This window comes from Amblyomma mixtum, chromosome 8 (assembly GCF_055824585.1).
Source record: "Amblyomma mixtum isolate Tamu chromosome 8, ASM5582458v1, whole genome shotgun sequence".
Taxonomy (NCBI): domain Eukaryota; kingdom Metazoa; phylum Arthropoda; class Arachnida; order Ixodida; family Ixodidae; genus Amblyomma; species Amblyomma mixtum.
Window position 1 is genome coordinate 137,713,056 of NC_143019.1, and position 20,161 is coordinate 137,733,216.

Genomic DNA, 20,161 nt, shown 5'->3' on the forward strand with positions numbered 1-20,161 from the left:
GTGTGACCTTGTGTGGGCAGTCGAACGCCACAGCAACTGAACCGCCGCAGCTGGTTGGTATTGTGCATTCAGTACATATTACGTTAGAAGTAAAGCATAGAGTAATATTCAATAAACTAGATAGGAGAGGAAACTTCCCTCCGCGGCCGGCTTTTGCGGTCAGCGCACCTAGCGGAGGCGAGCAATTCCACCAGCCTTAGAGACAGCAGCCGCACACCAACAAGTTTCTGAGGCCACAATTTCATTAGCTAAGTAGGAGCCATGCCAGCAGCCGTTTCTTTTTCTTTTTTTTTTTGTATGTGCGATGCCATCTGATAGAGGTGTGGGACGCCGATCTCGGCTGCCAAATGGCCTCATTTTCCAATTTTAGCGTTTATGTTACTTTATGGGCGAGGTATACATAAAGAATAATCGTTTGATGGTCGAAAATTTTTACTGCTTTCGCCTCCTTCAACGCATTAATCGAATCAACTCTAAAGCTTTTGTTTCGACTAAACACTGGCATAAGATGAGTTTTTCGTATGCAATGCAATATTGGATGAAAGTATTTTAACGTATCCGTAGAATACCGTATGTAATGCCCGTTTCCACAAAACTTGATGTTCGCTATAAATTTCGAAGTTTGTTTTTAAGTCTGCTCCTAAATAACTTTGAGTTATCACTGTCATGGGGCACTTTGAAAAGATGTAGTTATTTTTGACCCCGATAGTTAAGGTCGCAATAAATTTTGCATGATTCGTGAAATTTTTTCAGCACCTCTTAAGCTCCTACTGGACTCATGTAGTTAATTTTGACCCCAATATTTAAGCACACCATTAAATTTCGTTGATTCGTATAATTTTCTAGCACCTCTCAAGCCTCTAGCGGACTTCGTCGAGCTAGGCTCGTCATAAGTTGACTGCAATTTCAGGGTCAAGACGAGTCCAATTCTTGTTTTTCTGGCTGAGTAGGGCATTTTGAAATGTATGTTTTTCGTTGGCCGAACGACGGCGCTACTGGTGCTAACTGATCACTTTGGTGCTACCGTTCTCGAAAAAAAGAAAAAGGGTCTCCTTTAGGGAGTTGACTATATTGACGATTTCTGAACGAAGAGGTGTGCGTCAGTTTTGTCTGCTGTGGTTTATACATTTCAAATACGGAAATGAGTGGCCCACGTGTATGTGTTACATTAAACTGACAGCACGTGGCGTTACATTCTTCCGATATCTGGTGCCAGCGATGAGGTTCATACAGGTCTTGTCTGAATCTAGACCTATTCGGCGAGTAAATTGTACTGGAGAGCTGGAAGTTGGTCAGGCGTAAGCGCTTTAAATTAAATGTCGCTTTTCCTCGCAAAAACTTGTTCGACCGTCCATCGTATTTGGCAAGCAACAAAAAAACGGGTATGCGCTCTTAGTACGACAGAAAAGTTACGCATGAATAAGTTCAGTGAAAACCGAGGTGAGGAACGTCGCAATGGCGTCGAACTGAGCCACCATACCGGATTTAGGCGGGCTGTGAGAAGTGATGACATGTTGCCGACACATTCGTACACTCCCTCCCGATAGGCGTCGGAGCCCTGCATACGAAGAGCGAAAGAAGAGAAAAAATACACTGTTCCCGCTAACCCTTTTAATAGGCCATTCTCAGCAGCAATTGCAAGCATCTCTGAGAATTTAATAAATGTCACTGTTTCTGATGCTGCCCAAGAATGAAGCCAGGAACTGACGCCAAAGTTCCACAGAACCGTTTTCCGTAATACTAATGGGCTACAATTTCTGAAAGGCTCGATTAGCAGGCGGTAGCAAAAAGAGAGCGCTTGTTCGCCGTTCGTCAGCTTGAGCGCATTTTAGAGAACTGGCTTCAGATTGCTGTACAGAATATGCCATGACTCTCCTTGTACGATTGTCTTCACGCGATACACTATCGAAAGGCAATAATGAATTTGTTTGAAAAGGCCTTCTCTTCTTTTAAATAAGCTGTCATGACTGGTGCACTATCCCGAAAAGCAGCTGCTGAGTAGAGGCTTATTAAAAGTTGCGACACCACTGTTCCGTGTAGAAGTGGTTAGGACCCATCTACGCATGTTACGCTGCATTGCGGAAAGAAGAAAATGCCTGTCAAAGAAGCCCTCCCTCTTAGGAAAGAAATGGGAGTGCCCTGTAGCCCCCCGGGAATTCCCATTTGTGGCGTTCGAGAAGTCGAGAGGGCAGGAAGAAAAGGCGATGCACAGAACACAGCCAACGTCGTTTGTTGGATCGCGTTTCTTGTTTGGTTTATGCTTTGCGCGGTTTAGTGTTCCAAAGCGACTCGGGGTATCACGGACGAGGTAGCGAAGGGCTTCGGATAATTTCGACTACCTGGGGTTCTTAAACGTGCACTGAAATCGCACAGTACGCGAGCGTCTGGCATTTTGCCTCCACTGAAATGCGACCGCTGCCGCCGGGATCGAACCCGCCACTTTCGGGTCAGCAGCCGAGCACCATAGCCCCTGAGCCACCGTGGCGTCTCGCGAACGCCGTATATAATCTGCGGAAATAGCGACCACCTGAGCTGTAGGCACCCAGCGCGTGTTAGCGAATAGCTTACCGCGTGCGGAGAGTCTGCTGGAAAGGTAAAGCGCACGTGCCGAGAGGGTGTCATGGGGGAACGTATGCAAATAGAGAGTGAGTGGGGAGGGGGGTTGTACTTGTAACGGTGTCGTGAGGCAAGAAATGAAGTTTGCAGTGAACGAAACGGGGACGGTCGCTTTGGCACAAACATAATTGAAACTTTAAGCTTAGCGCGCATCGCTACCGTATCGGGCGCCGCCAGTGTCCGCGCGCTGATCGTCAAGATGCGCCAGGAGTGCTGCAGCCACCTTGTCTCGCCTGCACAGGTCGTCGCGGCGAATTTGATCAGGGCTTTCTGATTCGTCTTCCGACGGCACACGTGGGCTAAGCTCGACAGAATCACTCATCGAGTGACTCTACAGCTCATGGACACCTGACACCTTTTGGAGCCCTCACGAAGGACTTTAAAGATACATGGTTGTCGTCGCCTAGCCTTTTCAGTAGAGCAATCCCTTTTTTGATGCCGTGCATACTTTCTTCGCAGTATTGTTACTGTACGTGATAATTCAAAACCCCGCGCAGTTGGCACACTTAAAAGTGACTCTATTGCTTACTGAAACAGAAACAAGAAAAAGGAAGAGAGGATTTTTGAACCTTGTTCAAGCAGCTCTTTGGGAGCATATGCAGGTCCTAGAGGACAGGCGATGTCATGTTAGCAAGTACCAAGTAGCGTACTTAAGAAAATACGCGTTGTTAGAGCAGGCAATGTCAAGCATTCCTAAAAAACGTAGTTCAGGCGCACATTCTGAGCCACAGCAGACGTTGTGTACAAGGAAAATGGTATTAATTAGCTAGCTCATTAACTAATCTTGCGTAATAACTCTTCCAGCTAAGGCAATCTCGTGGTCAGTGGCAGCTGCGAGTTCGGCGGCACAGACAAGGCGATGCGGTATCACTTCATTGTTGAACCCTGCAGCCAGAAGAAATTCAATGCTTCTTTCCGCACCAAACTCAACCTGAGCATTTCATGTGATCAGGCTGCTCTATGCAAACGCAAAGCTTTTCAGTTAAGTCTTGCAGGGCCTACGGCGCGAAATTCAAACTTCCATATGGAGACTCTGAAGACCAATGGATGTTCGTCTGTAGCGATGCTGTAGCCCAGTTTAATCATTAAGCGCCATCTCTCTCCGAAAAGAGAGATTTTATACACTAGTAAAGAAACATACAAGTGTCCATATCACGGACCGGTTTCGCCCCGTGCGTCTTTGCCAATTTTAGTAGCGGATCCCTGAGGCTACGGTGAACCACCTTTAACTTCAAAACGTTGGCAGCCCGTCCCTCCGGCAAGAACGTCACGATTTTTAATTTACTGGCTGGAATATTCTAATCCAATTTTCTCGTCTTAAATGCCTCTTTTGTGTGCGTACTAACTTCAACACAGCCAAAAAGAGCCAGGGATTCATTTTTTAATTAAACAATATAATTGGACGGAGTCGTCCCCATTCTCCGTTAATGTAGCGGGGCGGGCACTTCATTTTGCATCGGCGCTCTGAAAAATAACAGCCACGCAAATGCAATTCGCTATCATATTCCTTGCACCAAACGACGACGCAAAACAATTTCTTCGCGCTGCCGAGCTCTAATGACGAAATTTTTCTTCTGTTCAAAACCTGACCTGGCATCGCTTTATCGGTAGCAGCCAACTCGCCAATGACACTCACCTTAAGATCGTGAAGCTGGATAGATGAGGGCGTTACAGATAGAGGGAAAACCTTCATCCTGTCCTCTGCCGCCTTCCAAGAACGCTATGCAAGTTTTAAACATGTGTGCTGTTGACGTGACATATGAGCTGGAACACTCGCCTTTCTGCGAGAAGAACGAGGGGAAATGGGACATAACGCAATACGAAGAGAATAGAGCGGCTTGTTTTGTAGCAAGTGCAAGAGGGGTGTACTTCTGGAAAAGAATAAAAAGAATGTTGCTTTAGATTTCTCCACTCTGCAAACTAAGACACTTTTGCGGTGATGCAGTGACAAGCCACCGGAAGTGGGCAGAGTGGGTGAAGGAACGAACGCGGGTTAATGACAACGAAGTCGAAATCAAGAGGAAGAAGTGGGCTTGGGCAGGGCATGCAGTGCGAAGGCAAGATAACCGCTGGTCCTTAAGGGTAACAGAGTAGATTCCAAGAAAAGGCAAGCGTGGCAGGGCGCGGCAGAAAGTTAGATGGGTTCATGAGATTAAGAAGTTTGCGAGCACATAGTGGCCTCAGCTGGCAAAGGACAGGGTTAATTGGAGAGACATGGGAGAGGCCTTTGCCCTGCAGTGGGCGTAGTCAGGCTGACGGTAAAGGTGATGATGAGAGACAATCCCTGGACGCGACGTCGCACTACTCGCTAGCCAGCTGCAGCAGATTTCTAAACATATGAAATAAATTCAGGATGGACGCTTATCGTCAGTTGAAAAGAAACTGGAAAGCCTAGCTGCTCTAGACATCAAAATACTGTATTCTGCGCACGAGGTCACCAACCTGCAGAAAACAGTTTCTTATCTTGCATTAATACTGGAGGACTTCGAAAGTCGTTCTCGAGGCTCCAATCTGCGGTGGAGGGCGAGAATTTGGAGAAGAAAGTGCTGACTCCCTCGATTTCCCAATGAAAGAAAAAATTGTGCAACCCGTCCTTAAAATTGAATCTGCTGCCATTTATAGAATCCATGAGCTAGCGCGGCCAGTGGCTGACAAAATTTTGCCGATAGTATTAAAAGCATTAGAGCAAAGATGTTCTAAAAATTTTCGTAAGGAAGAAAATTATAAATACTCAATAGGCAAAGACTTCTCGACAAGCTTGAGAAATCTAAGAGAAAAGCTGTGGAAAAGTGCAAAACCAAATAAAAGGGCGGGAGACCAATTGTCGCTATAGTCTATGATAAACTAAAGCCCAAATGGCCGATTATACCGCTGGGATTACTAAAAAGATAGTTAAGTCGATATGTAATGGGCGATTATACCGCTGGGATTACTCAAAAGGTAGTTAAGTTGATATGTAACCTGATGTAAGCATTTAATGCACTGAGAAACATACTAGACCGGCAAGGTGACACATAGCCTTTACGTCCACGAGGGCAACCACCGCGTCACAAATAACTTTCGAAAAGTAAATGCCCGCAGCATCTTTAGCAAGGCAGATTGACCCGAATCACCGTTTTCTACGAGCTGAGCCAGGCTTTCTAGCAGTAATAGAAATATGCCTAACGGCCGATATCTTGGACATCGAGGTTACACCTGCGGATTATGTAACCATTCGCAGGGTTGGGCAAACAGGTGGGGGCGGAGTAGCAATTCTAGTAAAAAAGAAGGTTCCCTTCTCTGTTTGCCGGATGTTCATGATTGCGACGCACTCTTTTTCAAGTTGACGCTTGGTTCATGGTCTGTCACAGTGGGGTGTGTTTATCGTAGCCCTGCAACCTGCCATTTCGCCATGATCTCTTTGCACAACTATTTCCAGCGTCACGTACTAGGTTCAAGACTAATCGTACCAGAAAACTTTAGCCTGCCAGGTACAAACTGGCAAACGGAGTAGTTTCTTTCCCTGGCTCTTAGGTCCTTCTGCACAAAGTATTAAACTTTAATCTTTATGTGGTAGTAACCGAACCTGCACGTCCACAGAGAACAACGTTCAATATACTTGACGTAATATTTTTTTAGCGACCATTTTTCAGTACGCACGGGAGAACTGGACCTCACTGATGGTATATCAGACTCCAGATTACTTGTTTGTATCGCCGCGGTGGCTTAATTTTGATGGAGGCGAAATTCTAGAGGCCCGTGTATTGTGCGATGGCAGTGCACGTTAAAGAACCCCAGGCGGTCGAAATTTCTGGAGCCCTCATAGCCTGAGTCCCTCATAGCCTGAGTCGCTTAGGGACGTTAAACCCCAATAAACCGAACCAAACTTCTTTGTAATCTCACTATTAAAAACGGAGAACCTTCCACAAAACCACAAATCGCGATTATAGCCATGCGGCGGTCTGGACATACTCGATAAACTTATTAATTCGCGGCATTTAAAAATGTCCCATGAGCCTGCCTGAGCAGGTTGAAAACGTCATATCTTTATGCATGCATAAATACATGCAGACTAAAACAAATATAAATGAGAAACATAACCCTTATATAACAAGCGATGTTATTCATGCTAAACGCGAAGTTAAACGCTTAAGAAATTCGTTAAATCGCAAACCTGGAAACAGCAGTCGTCTTTCCATAGCCATTCATTATCACCGAAAACAAGGACAGCTGAAGCCGAAAACCTCCAAAAAGCTAAAAGCCCCCCCCCCCCCCCCCCAGATATTTCGGAACTTTCTCAAACCCAGTAAACAAAGCAAGAACCCATAATATCAACCTAAATATCAAAATAAAGTGAATGCTGCGTATAATTACTTCAAAGCAGTCTTTGCAGCCAATGGTGACTTCTCTCCCATAGGCCTTTATTATTAGATGCCTTTGGCGACGGTGAGTATAAGGGAAATAGGAGTACTAAGATTTTACTTAACCTAGACAAAAAAAAGAATCTGGCCCTGACAACATGCCTAATATATTCGTCAAAATATATTGCGAATAGATAGCTTAATGCTTGTTCATACTGGTTAATAAATCGTTATCCACATGAACTCTGCCGAAAGAATAGAAACTCGCCAAAGTGATTGCTGTGCACATACCTGAAAGCAAAAACAAACTCTCTAAGTTTTTTTTTTAAAGCCATGTGATTGTCTCAGGGCATAAAATGGTATGTAATGATAGCTGAAAATGCCTGAATAAATGAGAAAAGGTTCGTTGTTCTAACCAAATGTGAACGATCATAAGGTCTCTATGTCTACGCGGTGTATGAAGCAGGATTGTTCGGCGCAAGACCCGCTGCTGCCAGGTGCCGAATTCTTGTCGGCTTCAGCGCCGGGCAAACCCACCGCAGGTGGTGAATGTCGGCCTCAAGATTTCGGTTCTTGCAGACTAGACACCCGAGCCGAGGATATTACCGTCGAATTGCGGCCACTTTCGTGTCACGGCTGGAGTTAGGGCAACCCCGACCCGGATCCTCCGAAGCGCAACCTCCTCTGCCCGGGTAAGACCGCGGGGGAGGGTTACCGCACACGGAGGGATCAGAGCACGTGTCCGGAGCTGTTCCTTTCTTCTTAAAAGGAGGGTGGTGTCATACAAAGAGAGGACTCGAGGCGAAGACTAGGTCGGGGTCACAAGGCTAGTCGCAGAAAAAAAAACACTAACTTCAGTCCGATTTCCTTAAGTTGCCCAGCAATTAAAGGTCTCGAACACATCACTGCCCAGCATGAACCACATTCCTTGAAAAAGAACGCAACTTAATTGTTTGCCTAACCGTACGGCTTCCGAAGTATAGTGTGAACTGTTAATCAGCTTTTAGAACTAATACTAGATCTGTCTTTAAGCACCCGCAATGAAAAACCAGTAGACGTAATTTGTTCGATTTCTCAAGGCTTTCGACCGCGTATCACACAAAAAACTAATTACAAAATTAGAATACACTTTCGACCATTGCCCTGTTGTTAAATCGATTAAAAACTAGCTGTGAGGTCGCTCCTGGTATGCTCAGACTAACCATCAGTGTTCCACAATCGCAGCTGTAATATCAGGAGTATCTCAGGGGTGCGTCTTAGCTATTGTTTAATTTTTCATTAGCATCAGTGATCTACCATCTGGCGTCAATGTTTATAATAAACTTTTTGTAGATGATTCTATCACTTGCCGCGAAATTCACACAGCCCATGACCCCTTTGTACAAAACCACGCTGCAAAATTCGTATTTAGGTGGTGTGGAGACCGCCAAATAGCCTTTAACCTTAGTAAGTCAGTCCTGCTCACTAGAGTCAGAAAAAAATATCGGTCTTCTTATCCTGACATAGTTAATAGGGCCGTCTCTCAAGAGCTAAGCTATAAATACGTTGGCGTAATAATATCACATCAGCGCATGGGAAATCACACATCAGCTATGTCACAACGGCTGCCTTGAAACCACTGATATTCCTAGAAAGAGATCTGCGACAAGCCCCACCCGCAACAAAACATCTGGCATTAAATGCTTTAGCAAGGAGAATATCCCAACGTTGCTTGGTTTGCGTAGAGTAAGCAGCTCATAATCAGATTTGAAACTATGCTAAGAGAGGCATCCAGATTTATATTTATCAAGTACAGATCCACTGACTCACCCACCGAACTGCTCAAAGAAGTAGCATTGCCACTCTGGAAAATAGAGCTAAATTCGCACGACGAAAGCTAATGTATCGACCACTACAAAACCGACTTAAGGTTGATAAAGCTACGTACTATCAACAACACAGTTGGCAATAAAATTCTAAAATGGACGGGTGTCAAGCACTCAGACACGATCTCACGAATGTTATTCACCGCCAATTTGCAGTTTACAGACGCCTGAATTGCGAAACGTCGGGGATAATAGTTACTGGAGAATATTTTAGTGTGCTGTGATTCGTGGATGGCATTGGCTTGGTAAGTCACTAAGGGAATCAGTTGCAAAGCGTGATCAGTAACTTATACAGGCGCAGTAGAATGGCGGATCTAAAAATGAATATGGTGCCCGCCCACGGGGAATTGCGGGCAACGAGCAAGCCGACGAACTCGCGACCGCCGAACTGGCGAAAAACGCTCCGCGTGTGCCACCTTCCGACGTTATTCGGCTGGGCGCCCCGCACCAGCTCATCTGTACAGTGAGCCGCGAGCTTCACTTCACTTCACTTTAATACCTTAACGACTCTGGTTAGAGGGTATTAAATATGGGGTGGGGCACACAGAAATGAAAAGCAGAATAAGTAACAGATAAGTTGTAAGTTATACAAATATAAGATTTTAACTGAGCAATTACACGCGTGATTCTTTCCAGGAACAAAGATGGGCATGTGATAGCAAGTTTTCAGGGAAGGCCGTTCCAGTCTGTAAGGAATCGTTAGTGTACGCAGGGTCATCGGAACGAGGCTGGGGGCGCTCAAAGCAAAGCGTCTCCTTTCTCGGAACGCGACCGCTCGCGAATGCGCCGTGAAATACGGGTGTCCCCCCGCCCGCGGTACCGATTCGCGCACGTGCTGGCACGAATGTGTATTTGTGTTTGTTTTTACTTTTATTTTGCAATGGAAAGGGCGTTTCGCCCTACGGAAGCCGGAGGGCTGGCCATGCTCTCGGTAAACCAATCATGTGAGCAGTGTAACATGATTGGAAGCTACCAAATCTGGGCCGGGCCTTTAGGGCTTTAAAACCGGGCTTCGGAGCCGGAAGCGAGGTTCTGCGCTAAGGTCAGATGCTATGCATCTTCGGCTACGCCGAGTAGGGGCCTCCCCTAGTGTTAGCCAGATCCACCTTTTTGTTGTTGTGTATCTCTTTGCTGTTTAATTTGTCTCTAGTGCCTGAACTTGTATGCAATGTAAATAGCTGTACATAAACTTCAAGTATTCGCCTTACTCCTGCATCACAACTCCTCACAAGACCGTCTCTGGCGGGGCACCTCTGGTGCAAGGAAAGAGAACCTGAAATTTAGTCAGTCGTTCGCAGTCCAGGGGAAGAATGCAGAAAATGTAGTGGTGCGGGTGGTGGTGGTGTAAAACATTTATTTATACTATATACAAGAGAGGTATTGCTTGGACCGTGCCTGAAGGGCCCGGCCCTCACAATCACTAGGAGGGATCCCTAGTCCGGGACCCCTGTGGCCTCCGCGGCGGCCCGGGCTCTTGTCACCAGGGCTCGTTGGTCCTGGAGAGTTGAGCAGCCGAGCAGGGCAGCCTCCCAGTCCTCTCGGGTGGGGTGGGGGTGGGGTGGGAAAGCAGGATTGGCAGGGCATGCCCACACCATGTGATACGTGTCCGCAAACACTTCCCCACAGTGTGGACACTCGCTCGAAAAGGCCGAATTGAAATGTTTGAGCACTGCCGGGCACAGTACCGTGTTGGTGTAGAGGCGAAGTAGCCAACGCTCCTCTGCCTTATTGAGGCCTTTACAGGGGGGTGGGTATCGGCCGTGAGCGTTTTGATACAGGAGAGAGATCTCCCGAAAAGTAATAGCCGGATTAAAATCAGTAGCCGGATCAGGCGGCGAGAGAGGCGATGCCCGGTGGTTAAGCGTGCGGGCGGTAGTGTCCGCTACCTTATTTCCCTCTATCCCCGCATGTGCTGGGGCCCAGATGATGGTACGCCGGGTTGGGAAATCCCGGTACTCACAACTGTGTAAAATTTGGAAAGCACGATCTGGAATTTGGCCCTGTTCAAAATTGCGGCAAGCTTCTCTTGAGTCGGTGATAATGACTCGGGACGCTGGATCCGCAGCTGCAAGCGCGATAGCAACTTCCTCCGCGAATGTAATGTTGGGGGCACGGAAGGTGAGGCCCTGAACTGGGTTGTTTTGGTGGACAACGGCAGCCGTGTACCAACCCCCATGGTGTGGACCTGCCGCGTCCGTGTAAAATACCCCTGGTCGAGCACCGTACTGCTTGGAAATGGCCTCCGCTCGCGCGAGGCGGCGGCCATCATGGGCATCTTTTGTCATGTTATTGGGGAGGGGGCGAACCTTTAGTGCGAAGCGCCAGGCCTCGGGCATGGATACCCGCTTCTCCTCTTGGGTTGTGTAATTGATGTGGAGGCGGGTCAATAGGCGGCTACCCGCACGTGTTTTGCTTAACCGCAAGTACTGATTGCTGAGATGAGCCTCGCGCAGCTCCCCAAAGGTGTTCGTCATCCCCAGGCCGAGGAGACGTTGGTTGGATGTTGCAATTGGGAGGTCGAGAGCTCTCTTATAGATTTTTCGGAGAATCACTTCGAAAGCGTTCTCATCGCATTTGCGCAGGTGGAGGTACGGTGCCGAATACAGGATTCGACTGGTTACGAATGCATTCGCCAGCCGCAGGGCGTCTTTGCATCTCAACCCCCCTCGTTTGTTTGATACCCGGTGGACCATACGGCCCACCTGATTCCCCACCTTGCGGAGTTTCTTCAGCGTGGTGTCAATTTTGCGGTTCTTTTGTATGTAGAGTCCCAATACTCTGATTTCATCGTGTTCAGGTATCGGGCCACTAAGCAGGGAGAGGGCAATTTTGGTTGTGCACCTTGGATTGGGACGTATGTGCACGAATTCCGATTTCTTCGGGGAGCACTCAAGGCCGCAGCGGTGTGCATAATCGTCCACAATAGCCGCCGCTTGCTGCAGGTTGGCCTCGATTTCTCCAACCGAACCGTGTGTTGCCCAGAGGGTGATGTCGTCCGCGTACAGGGCATGCTGCACACCCGGGACCTCACCCAGCAGGGTAGGGAGCTTCATCATGGCCAGATTGAAGAGAAGAGGCGAGAGGACTGCTCCCTGTGGAGTCCCTCGCGTACCAAGTTGGTACGGGCCATGTTCACTGTCTTGGAGTCGGATATATGTTTGCCGATCTGTGAGGAATTGCTTGATATATTGGAATGTGTTGTATCCACAGTTCACTTGGGACAGGTGGGAGAGGATGATATCATGAGTAACATTGTCGAAAGCCCCCCGCAAGTCCAATGCGAGGACCACCTTGTCATCGCTAGGGTGCTCGACGGGATCAAGAATCTCTCTATGAAGTTGCAGCAGCACATCTTGTGCGGACCGGTGTGGGCGGAACCCGTACATGGTGTCTGCAAAGGCGTTGTGCGTTTCTAGGTAGGTGGATAGTCTGTCACGGACCATGGTCTCCATCAACTTCCCCACACAAGAAGTGAGAGATATGGGCCGGAGGTTGTCAGTGTTGAGAGGTTTGCCTGGTTTGGGTATGAATGTGACGAGAGCCGTCTTCCAAACCACTGGGAGAGGCGTACCTCCCGTCCAGATGGCATTGAAGTATTCGAGCAGCCGCTCGTAGGCCGGTTCGGGTAGGTTAGCGAGAAGTTTCACAGTGGTGCGGGCGCGATATCGTGACACTTGCTGATGATGGCCGGTGCGGAGGGAGATGCGTGGTGGTGGTGCGCAGATGTAGGGTTCCTGTCGTAGCTCAGAGTAAAAAAAACTTGTGAAACAAACGTAAACTAGCAATGTAGCGGCGATGAGCAAGGGCAGGTAGGCTGGACTGGGATTTGAGGGATGATATGCTGATATCAAAAGAATGCGATGAATGAATGAATGAATCTAGTTGCTCGGTTTTTAACTGCTTCTATTGAATTAGAGAGATATGCTTGTTTCGGAGACCAGACTGGGGATGCGCATTCTAATTTTTATCTGACTAACGATTTGTATGCGAGGAGCTTGACATGTTTAGGTGCAGAGCGTAGCTGACGCTTTAAAAATCCTAGTGTTCTGTTAGCGGGTGATACGATGTTAAAAATATGCGTATTCCATGTAAGATTGTGACAAAGATGAACACCAAGGTATTTGCATGATTCGACAAGGTCGAGAGGAACGTTAGATATGCTGTATTAGAACTGAAGAAGGTAACGGCGACGATGGAACGACATATATTTGTATTCACTTGTGTTAAGTGTCATTAGCCATTCACTGCACCAGTCTTGCACATGAGTTAACTTATTTTGAAGGGTCGAAGGTGTTAGTAACTGTTCTGTAAATAACACAATCATCAGAAAACATCCGAATATGGCAATCTAGTTTCTCAGGTAGGTCGTTAAATATAAATTAGAAACAAGAGTGGCCCAAGGACGGATCCTTGGGGCCCACCTGAGGAGACTAGTAGGAGGTTAGACATTTGCTTATTTACAACGACTGATTCGAAGCGGTGAGTTAAGAATTCTTTTATCCATGCAAGTATATCGGGATGCAAGTTTAGGCGAGAAAGTTTCAGAAATAAGTGGTTATGAGGTGCCTTGTCAAATGCCTTAGCGAAGTTGAGAAAAATTGCGTCAGTTTGGAGGTTGGCATCAAGGTTGGCATGCAAGTCATGAACGAAAAGGGCTAATTTACTTTCGCAGGAGTATCTTTTGCAAAATCCGTGCTGCGATGAGCGCAAAAAATTATTTGAATCCAGAAAGTGCATCGTTAAAGAGCAAATGACGCGTTCTATGATTTTACATGGTATGCCGGTGAGTGATATGGGTCGGTAATTAAGTGGTGAATCTTTGTTACCCAACTTGTGGACCGGAACGACCTTCCCCAGTTTCCAGTCATGGGGTATGACACATGTAGAAAGAGACTGTGAGAACAGCAGGCATAGAAATTTGGCAGAAGTGTGGTTAACGTTTTTTAGTACCTTGGTGTTGATTTCGTCAAAGCGGGCAGATGATGACAGCTTTAGTTTATCTATAAGACATGATATGCCGGCTGCAGAGAAAGTAACGGCTGGCATTAAACTTCTTTGGTCATTTGCTGTCATGAGGGGGCCGGTTCCGGTTCCGGTTCATGAGTGAATACAGATGCGGAAGTAGAATTAAATATGTTAGCGCACTCGACATCTGAAACAGCACGCCCAGAATCATCAGTGAGGGTAATAGTACATATAGATTGCGGGCTTAAAAGCTGCCAGAATTTAGTCGGGTTATCTTTAAGTATGTTGGGTAGGTCATTATGATAAAATGACCGTTTAGCGCTTTTTACTGCGGCCAGGTATGTCTTTTCGGCAGTGTAATATTTTTCGCATACGCAGTCATTTCCAGTCTGTTTGGCACTGCGGAACCAACGTTCCTTTTTGATTTCTAGCCTTCCTAGAGCCTTGGTAAACCATGGCTTCTGTTTGGTTCCACAGAAGTTGCATTTGGGAATATATTTGTTAGTAAGTTCGTTCATTTTATGAATAAACATCGACCAATTTTCTTGGTTTGTTCCTGGAAACAGCGCTGAAAAGATGGAAAGTAAGCTTCCAACGCCCTGGTTATAGCCTCTGTTATAAAGGGTGATTGTTTTTTTTTGAAGTTTCTTTTATTGTTGCAGTGAAGGTAAAAGACGCATGGATGACTTTGTGATCAATGATTTCCCGTAGATAAGGAATGGAGTTGAGGCATTCGGGTTGGCTAGATAGTATAAGGTCAAGAATGTTAGCGGTATCTCCGGCGATGCGTGAAAGCTGGGTTACTAATTGAGTAAGATTAAAATCTAAGCACACATCCACAAACTCCTGTGATTCATGCTGTCTAAAAGAAGGTTGATAAGGGTTATTCGAATCTATGTCAGGACAGTTAAAATCTCCAAAAAGGAAAACGTGTGCATTAGGATGTTTTGTTGTAAGTTCGTTCGGGACACAAAAACCGCGGCGGCCCATTCGGGTTCCAACACCTCTGAAGTGCCTGATATTCCCAAACACGACGCGTCCACTGCGGACTATTGAATGCCACGTAAATGCGGTAATTCAAAGCTGTAAATTTTGGTGTCGAACTTCCAAAGCCTCGTTCCAAAGCAAGATTATTTCTGTCCATATGTCGAAGCATGCTCAGCTTACCTTGTATTAGGCACAGAGACGTGGTTATCTCCCGATGTTACTGATTCCGAACTGTCCTTGTCCGCCCAGTTTTCATTGTTTAGAAAAGACCGCCCTGATTCACGCGGTGGCGGGGTGTTAATCGCCGTAAGAAAATGCTTGCAAGCGTACGTTGTAGACATGAAATCATGTCTCGAAATTCTGTGGGTTGCTTTGTGTTTATCGCCTTCTGTAACTTGTGCTATTGGGGCCTGCTATCGCCCACCCGATTCGCATGAAGAATTTCCGGAACACCTGAATGAGTCTTTAACCTGCGTACAGAACAAATTTCCACGCTCACCAATATTCCTGGCCGGTGATTTCAATTACCCGAATATTTACTGGCAGACATGCAGTCCCCTCCACGGCACGAGAAAGCGCGAATGCCAGAATTTTCTATATGTCCTATCACTCTTTGATCTGCACCAAATGGTTTCTATTCCCACGCGTGGTGATTCACTTTTGGACCTTGCACTGACAACACAACCAGACAGGACATCCGTGAATGTCCTAGACGGTGTCAGTGATCACAAAATTTTGCAATGCGATTTCATGGTAGCTATGAATAAGCCAGAAAAAGAAAGAAAAAAAGTTATATTTGATTACACCAGAGCAAATGTTGACATGCTCCTGAATGAACTGTCATTATTCTCTGTCGATTTTTTTCCTCTCTTCAATTCCCGGAATATAAATGACAACTGGTCTCTTGTTAGGTATCAACTAACTTTGCTTAAAGATAAGTATGTGCCTAAAATCACCATCACCACGTCCACAGAAAGCACATGGCTCACGAGGAGCGTTAAACGATGTGTAAATAAAAAAAGCGACTGTACGCGAAAGCTAAACTATTGGCATCTGAACAAGACTGGAGTAACTACCGCACGCATGCGCAGCTTTGTAAAACTGAAATTAAAACCACGAAGGACAAGTTTTATAATAGCGACCTTTCAAACATGTTAAAGAACAACCCCCCCAAAATTTTGGCGGGTTGTTAACCCAAATTATAGTTCAAGGACCTTAGCACCAATGACTAGAGAAGGAAAGCAACAGCTGAGATCGCAGCAGAATTCACAAGTTTTTCTGCTGAGTGTTTACTGATGAGAGCCCCTTACCATTTGGTCTGCAATTCGAAAGACTACATTCCACAATACCTGACATAACTGTCACGTCAGAAGGCGTATCCTGCGCCATCGACCGTCTCCCCGCTAACTCGGCTCCCGGTCCCGACGGAATATGCCCTAAACTAATGAAATTAACAAAGCCTGTGTTAAGCCACATCCTAGGCGCTACTTTTCAGCAGTCAATTGATACGGGCTGTGTCCCAAACGACTGGAAAATTGGTCGCGTCATACCCGTTTTTAAATCCGGCGATGCTTCTAATCTATCAAATTACAGACCCATCTCGTTAACTAGCACCACCTGCAAATTGTTAGAACATAGTATAATTTCATCGGCTATCATGGGCTATCTGACGAAGCAAGATTTCTTTTTTCCTAATCAGCACGGTTTCTTAAACGGTCGGTCGTGTGAGACTCAACTGTTTGAGTTAGTTACTGAACTTTATTATGCTGTTCATGCTCAGTCAAAAATAGATGCTGTCTTTGTAGATTTTGCGAAAGCTTTCGATAAAGTCCCTCACATACGTTTAATAAAAAAACTTGTTAATCTTAACATAAATTTGAAGCTTATCCTATGGATCAGAAGTTTCTTGACCAATCGCCTCCAATCAGTCTTTGTAAATGGTCATTCATCATTCCTATCTCACGTTAAATCTGGAGTACCACAAGGGTCTGTACTCGGACCTATTTTATTTTTAGTTTATATTAACGACTTAGGTAACAATCTGGATTCCACGATGAGATTATTTGCAGACGACTGCGTAATATGCAGGCAGATAGATGATCCTTTCGACACCAATTAATTAGAGTCAGATATTAACAAGATTAATGACTGCTGCATGCAATGGCAAATGAAAATTAACATAACAAAAACAAAAGCAATCACATTTACCACAGCCTCTAGCCCTTTACCATGCCATTACAACCTGAACAATGTGCCCATAGAATCAGTACCCACCATCAAGTACTTAGGGGTTCACTTGGCATCCGACCCATCGTGGAACCGTCACATAGATGCAATTATTAACAAGGGATCGATAACTCTTGGCTTCCTCCGACGAAACCTTCGTTTAGCAAACTCAAACACAAAGCTCTTGGCGTAAAATTCGTTAGTGCGCTCGAAAGTGGAATACGCCTCCTTGATATGGAATCCATATCAAACATACTTGGTAGCGAAACTGGAGCCCTTACAAAATAAAGTCGCCCGGTTTATATCCCAGAACTATTGGCGAACATCGAGTGTAACAGAAATAAAAAAGGACCTGCACTTGCCTTTGCTTGAAAGACGGAGAATGTTTTCACTTCTATCCTTCTTTCACAAGATATATCATGGTCATTCTTCCTTTGCTATGTGCCATATCACAAAGGCCCGTCACATTTTTCCACGATTTGACCACGAAATGAAAGTCGAACCCATCTTTGCCCGAACCAATCTCTTTTTTCACTCGCCTCTCCTCCTCGCCATCCGTCAGTGGAATCAGCTCCCTCGCACCGTTGCATCTCTCAAAGATCACGACAAATTTGAAGTCTTTCTGACACGATACCTTGAGTTGTAGTGTTGACCCTTCCATATTTTGTATGTATTGTGAAAAACCACACTCAGATGAACATGTATGTTTACAGTGGTTTATGTGTATTTCGTGATGGTGTACGCAGCTGCTACCTTTGTAGTCATTGCAGTTTTTATAGTGTTTCATTTTTTTCACTGTTATCCCCCCCCCCAATCCCCCTTTGTAATGCCCACTCGGGTCCTTAGGGTATTTGAATAAAAAACAAATGTTTTGCAGCTTTCGAGGTAATTCGGGGTTACTGTTGGGGGGGTCTATAGCAAACACCAATGAGTCTAGATACTGGTGTGGAGCGACAAAGCAGCCATAATAGTTCGAGGTCAGATTGTATGTTAATGTGGGAAAACTGTAGTTGATTGCTGGTAGCGATAAGGACACCTCCTCCTCGGGGGCCTTTGCGATCGGCACGGAAAAGGTTAAAATTTGTTAAGTTGCACAGAACTTCAGTGTCGCCCACATTATCGGTACGCCAAGTCTCTGTCAGCAAAAGCAGGTTCAGTCTGTAGAAGAAAGAAGGCTGGATACACTATCGCACTTAGAAAGCAGACTGCGTATATTAGTATAGATAACCGAAAAAGAAATATTCTGTCGAGGGGAGGTATGGCGAGGATTATATAAGCGACGACGGTGCGCTTGAAATATTTGAAATATTTCAGTAATAAACAAAAGATCCAGAATAGAGGTGCCACGAGTGGATTCATGCACCGTTTGCTGCAAGTTTAATGAAAACATAATATCTAAAAGCGTATCACTCTGCAAGGAAGTTCCATAATTGATATGGTTCCAGTCAAACGATGGAAAGTTAAAGTCACCGGTTACTATAACGTTTTTACCTCGTAGCCTTAGAAGATTGTCATATAGATTAGACATGAACGTATCATCTGCATTTGGGGGGCGGTAGACTGCGCAAATAAAGAATGTGAATTCTGCATATCTGGCTTTTAATAATAAGGATTCGCATCCAGGGATTTCTTCACTGTAAATAACATCAATAGACGCTTTAACAATAACTGCCACGCCGCCACCTCGAGAACCCCTATCACGCCGGAAAAGTTTGTACCCGGGAGGTACAATTTCATCATCACGTATAGATTCGTGCAGCCAAGTTTCAGTGATCGCGCAAAAGTGGCCGATCGGAGCGTGGCTCTCTCTCCAATGATGTGCGGCCGTCTTTAAACCAGTTGCACCACTGCTTAATCTGTGTGCTCCTCACAGCATCATCACCGAAAGCCGTGTGAACATTTCGAATGGTTTCCACTTGGCTATCGCCAAGTTTCTGGCAAGATTTGAGGTAGTAGCGCTGCTCCTCTCGCTCCGCCATTTTCCTTTCAACAAAAAACCGACGATAGGACTGCGCACTGCCTCACTCAAACGCTGCTTCCCAGCGACTGACGCTATCGGCAGGCGGGAAAAAATTCGTGCATGCGCACGAGGGTTCAAGGTCGGCTGCTGTAAGCGCGCTTGTTTCATGTCCAACAGGTGTTCGCAAAAAAAAAATAAAGTCGGATACTTTTCTAACAGACCTCGTATTTCTCTAAAAGAGAAAAAGGCCCCTTGGCAATAAGCTACTTCAGAGTAGCTTGACTAGGCCCGGAGCCCAGTACAAGGCAGCAGAGAGCATACAGAAGTCATAAAGATAATAAAGCACAGGGTGAATTTAAATAAGCCATGCAGTTTCGAAGCGTAATAGAGATGAAACATGTAAGTTTTTTACCAATTAAATTAAAGTGAACATGACACAATATGACAGGCAAGAAGAACAATCCATTAAATCTTAATCAGATATCTAGTACACAACGCTACTAAAAGTTCTAAGTAATAGACATGAGTACAAAATAAGATGTTCGCTATAAGATAATAGAGATAGGGAGGCGAAATTTTCTTTTTATAAGGAGACACAGTGTGGATGTACAAGCAAGTACAGCAAACAAAATATAATAGAAAAAACTGTCATTAGCCTCTATACGACTGATAAAATATCCCATGAAAACATTTCTTTTACAGTCCGCATTTCCACACCAGTATTCATTTTAATTAAGTGTGTTAGGAAGTAGGAATTGTATCATTTGCCCCCATAGTTTGTGCGAAGCTGAGGTACGGTCCACTTCTTTTTTCGACGTGTATGTCTGGCTGGGTCCATTTTTTGTAAGGATGCAAGTTTGAGGAGGAATTTGCTACGGTGGGAGGTCATGGATTTCATAAGAAGCAGGACGTTGTACTGTAGCTTTTTGTTTACAGGTAGAATATTGTGTAGGATAAATAACGTTGGCACATGTGTCACGTAATCGGCGGAGGAAATAATACGGATGACTTTTTTCTGCATTATGAGAATGTAGTTAATATTGGTATGGGCTGCGGTCCCCCAGACTAAGTGGCAATAGTTAATTTGGGAGTGAAATAATGCATGGTATATCATTTTCTTAATTTCTACAGGTAGTACATCCACTTAATTAGGCCAGGTAGTGACCGCAGATCTGGATCAAGAAAGAGAAATAACTGGAAAA

At 45.5% G+C, this 20,161-nt stretch overlaps 1 protein-coding gene across 1 annotated transcript in view; it reads right to left on the reverse strand.

Annotated features, from left to right (window-relative positions):
• Positions 1–20,161, reverse strand: part of LOC149334594 (uncharacterized) — a 69,507-nt gene that overhangs the window by 28,809 nt on the left and 20,537 nt on the right. The window contains exon 4 of the mRNA XM_089557958.1: positions 1,481–1,558. Within this exon, the coding sequence (XP_089414084.1) occupies positions 1,481–1,558 (78 nt within the window). The remainder of the gene's footprint in view (positions 1–1,480; positions 1,559–20,161) is intronic.